Genomic DNA, 11976 nt, shown 5'->3' with positions numbered 1-11976 from the left:
CTCCTCTTTCACCCTCATCAAGAGGCTCTTTAGTTCCTCTTCATTTTCTACCATTAGAGTGGTATCATCTGCATATCTGAGGTTGTTGATATTCTCCCAGCAATCTTGATTCCAGCTTGTGATTCATCCAGCCTCGTATTTTGCTTGATGTATTCTGCATATAAGTTAAATAAGCAGGGTGATAATATATAGACTTGTCGTACTCCTTTCCCAATTTAGACCAGTCTGTTGTTCCATGTCCAGTAACTGTTATTTCTTGACTTGCATACAGGTTTCTCAGAAGACAGGTTAGGTATTCCCATCTCTTTAAGAATTTTCCAGTTTGATGTGAGCCACACAGTCAAAGGCTTTAGCGAAGTCAATTAAGCAGATGTTTTTCTGGAATTCCCTTGTTTTGTCTATGATCCAGTGGATGTTGGCAATTTGATCTCTGTTTCCTCTGCATTTTCTAAATCCAGCTTGTATACCTGGAAGCTCTTGGTTCATGTACTGTTGAAGCAGAGCTTAAAGGACTTTGAGCATTACCTCACTTGCATGTGAAATGAGCCGAATTGTAGGGTAGTTTGAACATTCTTTGGCGTTGCCCCTCTTTGGTATTAGAATGAAAACTGACCTTCTTGAATCCTGTGGCCACTGGTGGGTTTTCCAAATTTGCTGGCATATTGAGTGCAACACTTTAACAGCATCATTTTTATTATTTAAAATAGCTCAGCTACTGGAAAACTGAAAAATATTCTTAATTACTGACTTCAAATCTGTTAGAGTTTCCTTTTTTGAACAGATTTATGAATTGCCTTCAGAAGGCACCCCACTTTCTGTAACATTGCCCTCTTAGATGCTGTTAGAGGTATACTTTTCTATATCCTCAACTTTTCCTGTTCTCTCCTTGGACACCAGTGGTTTCCCCAACATTTTACCTTCATTTCCTTCTTTCTGTACACTGCAGACACATATGCACCCTTCCATTTGGGTGGAAGAATATGGAGAGTTCAAGATTAATCTAACAATGAATTAAGTCCAGGCTTACTTTAATTTAGATGCAGAATGGAAACATCTTTTCATTTGATAAGCATCCCCCATCTTTGTTAAAATGTGATGCTCTTAGTACCATGTACAGTAAAGAGCCAGAATATGAAGATGTTTATATTTTTAAGTCAGCAGTAGATGGGCATTTTGCTTCATTCACAAGATTGTTTTTTCCATTTGCTTATTCTGAATCATACAGTAGAAAAAAGGGCTGGAAAAAAAGATCTGAGGTGTTAAGAAAAATAGTGACTTCAAATAGTAAAATAGAATTGATTGCTTTTAAATGTGTCACATAACAGCCCTCATTCTTCCCAGCACAGAAACCATTAGAGAAGATATTGCCAGTTTATATGCTGTTTCATTTTAAGCAATTGGAAAGTCGTAAATGGGGAGAAGAGAACAGTTCAGTTTGGCCTCATAAATTTAAAGAGGGTCCTTGACTGTGACATCGTCCTGATGCCCAAGGCTTGCATAAAGTGATACAGTTTTCATGAGTAAATGAATTTGTTTGTTTTAATGGGGGTTGGCTTTGTTTTGGGGTTATGATTGATTCACTAAGGACTGGAAGCAACTCAGGTTCTGAGAAGTCAATACCCATTTTAGCACCAAGAGTAGAAACATAGTATAAGAAGTAACTTTGGAGAAGTAATTTATTCCTACTATATTGGTAAGGTATTTCATCAATGATTTATTGAATTGTATTCTTATAAATTTTAAAACACAAACATTTGCAAACATCTAAGAATAATATTTGCAAGAAACTGGAAAAAAATGTCAAGACACAATTTCATATCCATGGTCTGCAATAATGATTTTAGTTCAGTTTTGTCCCCATATCTTATGCCAACAAAGACTGATTTATAAAGCATGTTCCTCAGTCCAGAACCAGATAATACTGAAGATAATTGCTATGCCTGGTTAGAGTTTAAGAGCAATTTCCTGAGACACCACTTGTAAAAATGAAAGAACATACATTGGAATGAGTGCTGGTCAGCTATATAGTAAAAGAAAATAAGGAATTGTTGCATGCAGTCTGCTTTCCAATATTAGTTTAAATAATAACTGCATTATACCTGATGATCCCATAGAACTTTTAATAGTGTGAATTTATTGTTTGGAGTCACAATCTTGTTTTAAACTTTCTAGGCACATAGAAAAATCCAATCAATCATAGTCCAATTTCAAACAATTTATTCACATATATGATCAGTACTTTATCACCTATAAGTGGGAGTTATTATTAAAATATAAAGCAGGATTTGGATTTCTTCTGGAAATCAAATGACTTTTTTTTTAAATACGAAAAGAACCATTAGTATATTAACAAGCATGTTATTAGATACAGGACATTTTAAAATAACCCTGAGAACTGCAATATTATTTTATATTTTCATTTAAAGAAACCCATTAAATTTTAAAGAAAAGTTTGAAGATTTAATATATAATTCAATTTTCGAGTAGACTCATACATTTGATAAGGAATATCTGAACCTAAGAAAAATTTTAGCTTGAGTTAAACCAGTGATAGTGATGTTTAATTTCACCTTAGAAAACTATTGTTAATTTGTGTTCACAGTCTTTACACTATGTAAACTCATCCCTGCCTTTAAACTAATGAGATTTGCTTCTTATGAAACTGGCCAAAACCAAAAGAGGGACTGAGAAAATCTTTGGCAAATTTAAAACTAATTTAGGCCATTGTTTGGGTTTAAAAAAAAATCAATTTCTTCTCCATTTATCATCTTTGACTTACTTACTTTGCATAAATTATCATCTTCAGTTATTTGGTTTGGCAATCAATGCACAGCTAGGAACAGTGAAAAACCATTTTAAAGATAAATCGAGATTTTAAAAGAAATCAAGATATTTGATACAGAGGAAATCTTGTCCTGGTAGGTGTGTTTTTCTAGCTTAAAGAAATGAAAATGCAGAGAGTTTTTTTCTTATCTAAATCTTTATTAGAAGAAAAAAACAGATTTAAAACAATGAGTAACAACATATCTCAGTAAATATTAAACACTTCAGTTATCAAAGCTATTTAGACAATAGGTCCCTAATATTTCTGCACAGCAGAAGCACACTGGTTACAGAGCTCAGACTGTCATATGCTCATGTGAGTTCGTTTTTGGCATAAAAGAATATCCAAAGTCATAGTTAAATATGATAGTAGATAAACTGCTAGTAACTTACACAGTTGATTCTCAAAGCTTTCACAACTTATCACTGTGTGATTGACGTTCCCTTAGGGTGATTGTTTTATGGACTCTTTCTATAACTGAGTAACAAACCGAATTCATTTTCTTTCAAGTTAGCAGTACTAATAAAATTATTTAAAACTGAATTAGAAATTATGTTCCTGTTCATATTAGCACAATAAAAAGTAAGTATCGTAAGTAAACAGATTAGTTCATATCAAAAGTTAGAGAATGGAAATAACATACTTAGTACACTCATGGACAGTAAATCCATTTAAAATGGAACTATTCAGTACACGGTATCTGTGAGCACCCTTTCTAAGGGGGTAAAGTTTCCCTTTGTGATTTCTTAAAGTTTCCCTTTCCAATCTATCTGTGTAAAACACTGATAAATGTAGTCTTATACCTATTTTCAAAGATCTATCATAGAAAAGATTACATTTTAAATTCCCTTTTAGTAAAAAAAACAAACAAACCCAACAAGTGTCCTTTCAGGTTTTTTCTTGCGTGTAGTACACATTCATGAGCGTCCACTAGGCGCAAGGGAAATTGTTTATGCTGCAAAATGTAGTCTATACAGTGAGACTATCAAACGTAGTGAAATGACAAATGGTTTCCAACCAGTAAGCTAAGAGGAAAACAAATGCAAGAAGACTTGTTTTAATCACTAAACATTGCAGGATTTTTTTTTTAAACAATGTTTGTAAACTTGCCCACAAAAGCTGGGTGATATTAAACAGCCAGTAAGGCACTTTGTCAGAGAGGACGAAGTAGTAAAGGCTGGATGACTGACAGTTTGTTTAATAGGAAACAGTCTATACTTAGAGCAAAATCTGGAGTGGAGTGCTCCTTTTACCGATTTACTGTCAAACGGGAGTGGGGAAAACTTTAAAATCTTCTCTTTCACTTTGCTTACCAATTTTCCCTGCAGAAGTCTTTTAGTTGTAATTTAAAAAATATATTAGGAGCTATTAGTGTAAATAATGTATCATTTTCAATCTAATATTTAAAACAATATTAACATATTCACTAGCATTTTCAAAACATCCAAGCCATTCTCTTTAAAAATGAATTACCAAACAGAAGATCTTAGTATAAAAAATGTTCCGTGTTATTAACAATTCCCTTGCGACTTCTGATGGCTTCACATATTACAGTATAAGCTTTGGTATAAAACATGCAAATCAAAGCCAACAAGGTCGTGAGTACAGGGTTCCACACACAGAGCACTTATGAGAGAAGTGCAGCACAGACGCAGGAGATGAGTCAAAGGTGACACCGCTGCAGGAGGACCCGAGATTGCACTTCTACTGCTTCTTGGTTTCTGCATTTCGCTTGTTCATAATCTTCATCAGAGACTGACTCATGTAATAGGGTTTTTCAGCAGAACCATCGTTTCTTTCTAAATCTTCCACTAGGAGGAAGAATGGCACAGGGTAAATATCAAAGCACAAGTGTAAGAGAAGTAACATCGCCATCTGCTGTATACTTGCTTTACAGCAGTTCAAAATGTTATTTAAAAAAAACAGCATAGTTTGGCATCAACGTTACTGTAAACATAACTATGAGAAAACAATCAGCCCTTATTGTTAGGTCAGTAAGATACTATCTCATTCTGTGTACCAGGTCTGATTCTGCCAATAGCACCTGCCTCTCAGCTGCACAATTGAGAAAACAAGTTTTCTCTTCTTTTAGGGAACAAACATAATTACACAAAAATCAAGAGATATATGAGGAATTTTTAAATTCACCTTCACATTTCTAAAACGTGTTATGTATTGAATTTGCCTTCTAACTTACTGTATTAATTCAAAATTGCTTTTGTGTTTCAAGCAACAATTTCAGTAGTCTAGTTTTCTAAAAAGATTTGTAAATTTTCAGTATATTTCAAATCCTTGAACCGCAAATTTTGAGACATATTGCTCCATTTTCTCCATTTTTTCACTGTTATTTAATTTCTTTCTAAGTGGCTTCCAAATTTTTCTCAAAAACAACACCCATTTTTCTCTAAATATTTCAATTACACAGAGGTAATTAATGAAAAATATTTTTCTAACTAGATTAAGCACATAATATGGGTTAAAACTTCTCTGCTTAGAACTTTCTAATTATTAAAAAATTATTTAGAACTACTGAACCAAACAACATTCCTTTTCCTATGATTTTGCACCCAAGGGTTATATTCTTATAGTCAAGTTTAGAATGTATCTCCATACTCTTCAATGAATACTTTTACTGTGGCGATTCTTCTGGTCTAATCAGCAGGTTCAATGTTAAACATTTAATACATGGGTCCCATCTAGTACCAACAATCTAAAAATAGAAATTATGACTGCTAGCAATCTCCAAATGAATCTCCTTTGTCTTTCATAATTTTGTAATTCCTAGAAAAGCCAAGAATATAAGTAGAAAATAAGCAACTAATTTCCCATACATTGATTTATGTTTTAAGTTATTTCCCAAATTTTATGTGCATCAGAATCACTAGAGAACTTTTTAATAATTCACAAGCTGCCCCACATCAAAATACTTACATCAGAGTCTCTTGGGGTGGGGAGCACAGGTAGCAATATTTATAACAAATTCTCAGAGTGATTCTGATATATACACAGAAAATAAAAAATTGTTTTGTTTCATCATTATGAATTTTCAACTACTCCTAAAAGGGGACTTATTCCTTATAATTTTCAACACTTAAGATAGAGGTAACTATTTGACTAGATTTTTGTTGTGAACCTTGTATTATTTCTTTTTAATTTTTTATTTTAAATTGGAGTATAGCCAATTAACAATGTTGTGATAGTTTCATGCACACAGATGAGGGACTCAGCCATACATATACATGTATCCATTCTCCCCCAAACTCCCCTCTCATCCAGGTATATTATTGAATAAAATAATAATAACTATCTAGAAATATAGGTTGTCACTCTTCTCTGAATTATACTTCAAGGAGCATGAGAGTGAAGAAGGCTTTTGCCAAGATAGGAAGCCAAATGATGCTTTTGATTACAATCATAAAAGAAAGTAAGCCAAGAACAAGATGGGGGCCATATAAGGACCAATATTTTGAAACTCTCCCCTATTTGTTGGCTTCTTGCTATTAAGCTGGTAGGAAGTCAGTGACCCCACACTTCAGGGTCGTTAAATAAATTACTAGTCATGTTAATTTATAACACAATTATACATTTCTAACTCTCTTCTTGGATACATGGATATCCAGATCATGCTCCTTTTTGTCAAGACATAAATAATCCTTATACACAAACTTAGTGTAAAAGCCAAAAGGACACTGTTGACCCAGTACTCCTTTGGGGTACATTTTCACACTGTTCGCCATATCTTATGCTCTTGTACACAGGAGATGGATAGACAAGGTATGTGGGTGTCTGATTCATGCTTTGCTCCACCATGCAAAAGACTAAGGCATGGCTGCCAGAGCCTGGTTTGTTGGTCTGGTCAGCAGAGGTGGAAGAATAACTTCCCTCCTGAGCCCTTCAGGAAGAGATCTCCTAATCCACAGTATGCCCCTTGTAAAGGTACCAGCTGAGGTACCTATGGAGGGCTAATGTTTCCTTAGGGTAAAATCTGAAGTCTTATCTTGTCTCTTTTTTCACTGAAAGTTAAGCTAAAATTAAACCTTTTATAGAACAAACCCACATGATCTCTTTAATCTAGAAAAACAGGCATGCTCATAAAAGATTTAATCACTCTTCTGAAACACATCCATACCCATTTCCTATACGGTGGGCATAAAGATTCATCTCTATTTGGGTTATAGACAAAGGGTACAAGTTATGTGGCCATTTCATTTCTGCTCAGAATATTTTCATGGTGGCCTCAGGTTCATATTATTAAAAATGATATTCCAGAACTCAGATTCAACTTTAATTTCATGACAACAAAATGGCCTATGAAGGTTCCATGGTAGTTTTTACCTAGTAATGCTCTCTGTGGAACCTGTATAACCTTAGCATCTATATATTCATCATGGTCTTGAATCACTTACTGAAATATACTTCCCAGGAACCATTAATATAAGTTTAATCACAGTTTAGGATGCTGTTCCACTTGCTTGAACAGTATAAATATAACCATAGCACCACATTTACAAATTTAGTACCATATGCTGGTTAACTATAAATCAACCTGTTTATGGCTAATTGATTATACATTTATAGTGCTTTCAAAAATTTCCTGAATATCTTTTACAAATACACATTTGTAAAAAGAAAGGTCGTCAAAGTGCTGCAATGGAAAACAGCCTGCCAAGTTATAAAAGTTTGGAAACACTCTCAGCTATAGACTTTAAGAAAACATGTGACATTTACACCTTGCTCTTCAGTTGGAACCACAGTCTATAAAGTATCCTAGTTCACAGAAGCTACTGTCATCAACTGCCTGATACCTCAGATGGTACCAGGTTCTTGCTTTTCAGGAATAGGTACTGAAATTTCACATTACTTAAAAGCATCATTTTCCAATACAAATGACCTAATTTACAAAACTTCTACTTAAAAGTGAATGGCACTGTTTGAAGCTTTTCTACTTTTTCTGCTTCTGGGGAACTAGTTGCTTCTTGTTCAGAATTCCGTGCAGGGTAGGGGTTATGAAGTAGGGTTTTTCTGTTGATCCATCATTTCTTTCCAGATCTTCACCTGTATATGCAGCAGCCAAAGCAGGCAAAAGCAGCAAGCAGCGGCAGAATAATTATATGCATTTTTAGAATTTGGAGAGTTGAACAGGGAAAAACCAGAGAAAGCAGTGTTAGAAAGTCAAATATAAGACAAATTAGTGCAGTTAAGTAGCCAATACTAGTCAAAGTTAGAAGCTTCAACAACTTCTGCCAGGAAGCACTAAAACTTTGTAAATCCCACCCACTCCCAAAGAGGTTTATTTTGATAGTTTAAAGGTTAATAAGATCTTTAATGTCCTTTCAAAGGTGTTATCTTTGAATTCTGCAACTTTTCAGTTCATAAAGGTAAACTGCCCTATCCTCTGAGATGAAGCTGAATAAAAAGTGTGGCATGATACATATAGAGAATACTTGAATTTCAGAGTTCAAAGTTGCTCTTAATGGTAATTCACACCCTAATGTTACAGATGAAGAAATTGAGACCCAGGGATGTGAAATGATTCTCCTAAAGTTGAAAGCTCTGGGGCAATCAGGATGAAGTGAGGACCCAGTTTCTAGACACCTACTTCAGATCTCATGCTGCTAACTAAAAGGTGCCCCGTCCTAAATCCTTGCAGTTTGCCTCAGATTACATTCAAAAGCTAATGCAATGTCTTATGACTTTTGTAATATATGAGTTTATATTCCTGCTTTGCTTAATAGTAAGATGATGGGTATTCAGTGAGCACACATTTGCTGGGTGGTTGGGGGAAAGGATCAGAATGATGCTGAGAAGCAAGGAGAAGTTTACATAGAATTAAATTTCTTGCAGATACATATAATTCACAACTGATAATATCTCAATAAATATATAAATGCAACTTGATTCTGTTTTTACTAGTATATTAAAATATTATATTATTTTTAGCCTTTATTTATTATGAAATAAAGGATAAGAAATATTATATAAAACCATACACCATAATCACTTAGAATATATCTAAGTTATTTTTCACCATACTCTCTTAGGAATGGTTGGATTATTGGTTTATCAGATTTTTACAGTGGACTTCACAGTGACTTTCCTCAGCTACAAAATGAAAAGCTAAGTAGGAAACATCATAGATGCTGAACATTTTTGTTCTTTTTTCCTTAATCATATTTCTATATCACCTATTATATGTTTATATCGTTATTACTTTTGAGGAATGGGTAGGAACTACAGTATCAATCACCCAATAATGATAATAATCATCTACAAGTATTGTTTTCTCCTATCTTGGGGTCAGAATTCTCATTTCTTTGTGATGTTGAAAGGATGCTACGTTTCTACAAAATAGAGTATTTGCAAGTGGTTCGCATTTTTAAACATACCAGTTTTCTGGCAGTCAAGATAATAGGTATAAAGTATGGACTCTGTGGGAGAGGGAGAGGGTGGGAAGATTTGGGAGAGTGACATTGAAGCATGTAGAATATCATGTAAGAAACGAGTTGCCAGTCCAGGTTCAATGCGCGATACTGGATGCTTGGGGCTGGTGCACTGGGACGACCCAGAGGGATGGTGTGGGGAGGGAGGAGGGAGGAGGGTTCAGGATGGGGAACACATGTATGCCTGTGGTGGATTCATTTTGATATTTGGCAAAACTAATACAATTATGTAAAGTTTAAAAATAAAAAAAATTAAAAAAAGAGGTATGCAGAAAAAACAACAACAACAACAAAAGGTACAGTTCCACACAATCAGAATTTGGTTTGGAATATCATTTAAGGAGAATAGTTTCCAAAGTTAGATGTTGCCCAAAGTAACAGCTGGAGAGGGAAGAGAAACGCAATTTAGTTTCTCTTGTTCTTTATTATCAATGACAAGAATATTGAAGAAAAAAGGTTCACGTTCAACACATGATGTTTTGAACAAGGCTGAAATTATACCTGATTTTTAAGAACTTGGCAATATAGATGAGTGGAATATAGTAATATCGACGAATGCAAAACATTTCTTCATTCTCAAATTTAGAATCCACTGTCAAAATTAAAATCCACAAGACTTGCCAAAGCTTCCAAAGACTGGAAACTGGTAGGTTCTAGACATTTCCTCGGATACATTTTTAGAAAACTTTTCAGTTACAAAAATGGGGAAGACCCCAGTGGGCTCTCCCAGTTTGACTCCCATAATTAGCATTTGAGAGGAAAGCTCTCTGAACATTTGAAAGCTCTGTCTCTTCTGTGTCTTAAGCTACCTTATTCCCGTGTTCCTTCTTCCATCTCATACCTGAGCTGAAGTTTGTTCATGTGGTATTTTGTAGATGGCTTTTCCTGACAAACCACTGGGGTGCTAGGAAAAGATTAAACATTCCAGTTCCATTTAGAGCCAAAGGAAGAGCTCACTTGTGCACAAAGTTCTCCTGATTTCTTTGTCCAGTTATTGAAAATTGATTTGTAAATGTTCAGAAAGGAAAAAGATATCCAACCATTTTCTAGAAGATTTTTTCCTTCAATATAACACACTATGAAATATATATATGTATATGTGTGTGTATATATATATATATGTGTATGTATATATATATATATATGTGTGTGTGTGTGTGTGTGTGTGTGTGTGCTTAGTCACTCAGTTGTGTCTGACTCCTTATAACACCATGGACTGTAGGCTTCTCTGTCCATGGGAGTCTCCAGGCAAGAATACTAGAGTGGGTTGCCATGCCCTGCTCCAGGGGATCTTGCCAACTCAGGGATTGAACCCAGGTGTCCCGCATTGCAGGTGGTATACACACACACACACATTATCTCCTATCCTGACCCCAGCATGCAGTTGGTACTATGAGTTATACCAAAAAAACCCACTAAACTGTTCATTTTATACAGGTGGATAACTCATTATGCACTGTAATAGAATGTTTTCTCTGCAGGTGGTACACACACACACACACACATACACATTATCTCCTATCCTGACCCCAGAATGCAGTTGGTACTATGAGTTATGCCAAAAAAACCCACTAAACTGTTCATTTTATACAGGTGGATAACTCATTAATGCACTGTAATAGAATGTTTTCTCTGCTTCTCTTAAGAGCAATGTGCCAGAGAAATAATCTCTCAGAGGGTATTAGCTGTAGGGATAACAAGCTCTGTTCTTTCATCTGTTGACCTTACTTTATTTAGGCTGAAGATGACAACAGATCAAGCTCCTGATGGGCACTAGACTCCCCAGGGCTTTTAAGATGAGGTACTAATAGAAAACATACCCGTTCTGTGTATGTGAGTAGCACATGCTCCATAGAGGCACAGTGCAGTAGTCAGTGATGAAAGCCCTAATGAAATATTTTAACGATAAGCATCAGAGTTCATCTAAACATTTCCAAGACACGCCTCTCTATTAATCCTATCTATCTGTCATTGTGTTACCTAGTGTGAATTGGCTCTATGTATCTTTGAAATCGTTGCCAGCTTGGCTTTATCAGAAACTATAATGGCTCTCCTCAAGAGTTCCCAAAGCCCAGCCTCAAAGCCCAGTTAAGTCTTCAGTTGTTAATGAAGCATAACAGAAGCCAATTATTACTACAAATTTGAAAACATTTTCAGAAATTAAAAAATAATTTCATGCTAAAACCATGCCATGATGCCTGACTCTCCTGTGCTTTGAGAATATCATCTCTCAGCTGTTAAGTTTTAAAAAGAATCTACTAGACAATGTCTCTTTCCAAATTAACACTGTTTTGCAGTTGCAGCCAGGTCATAGAAAATCCACAGCCAGCTAAAGACATGGGTGTAAACCTTTTTATCTTTCAGTTATCCACTGAAGAGGGAAAACACATATACTGAAAACTTACAGAAGCAGATGAAAATTGTTTCAATACACATTGCATAGACGCTGAAGAATCCATGTGCAATTATGTAAGATCCAATAATCACTGTCTGTAAATGAGTAGAGAAAAGAATGAAGATGTCGTAAATTTGTCCAAAAGAATAATAACACAGTTTTAAATGAAATCATGATAAGGAAACTTTGAAGTACTCTTTGATGAAAAAGACTTCAATATAGAAATGTAAAAGATTCAATGATAATGTTTTTGAGTGTATTTGAACTGAGATTTAAACAAAATGTGCTAGATTATCTCCCAGTTTTCTTTTCACTAT

At 34.9% G+C, this 11976-nt stretch overlaps 1 protein-coding gene across 4 annotated transcripts in view; it reads right to left on the bottom strand.

Moving 5' to 3' along the window:
• Window positions 1-2200: 2200 nt before the first annotated feature.
• Window positions 2201-11976, bottom strand: part of SLC44A5 (solute carrier family 44 member 5) — a 427045-nt gene continuing 417269 nt past the window's right edge. For 2 of the 4 annotated variants that reach the window (XM_059884629.1, XM_059884630.1), the window contains 2 exons: window positions 11670-11754; window positions 4644-7879 (listed from right to left, as the gene is read on the bottom strand). In XM_059884629.1, coding sequence (XP_059740612.1) covers window positions 7767-7879; window positions 11670-11754 — 198 coding nt within the window. In that variant the 3' untranslated portion in view covers window positions 4644-7766. 4 annotated transcript variants of the gene reach the window in all.

The sequence above is a fragment of the Bos taurus genome, chromosome 3, assembly GCF_002263795.3.
Source record: "Bos taurus isolate L1 Dominette 01449 registration number 42190680 breed Hereford chromosome 3, ARS-UCD2.0, whole genome shotgun sequence".
Taxonomy (NCBI): domain Eukaryota; kingdom Metazoa; phylum Chordata; class Mammalia; order Artiodactyla; family Bovidae; genus Bos; species Bos taurus.
Note: the sequence above shows the minus strand (reverse complement) of the source record. Positions and strands in the feature narration are given on the sequence as shown.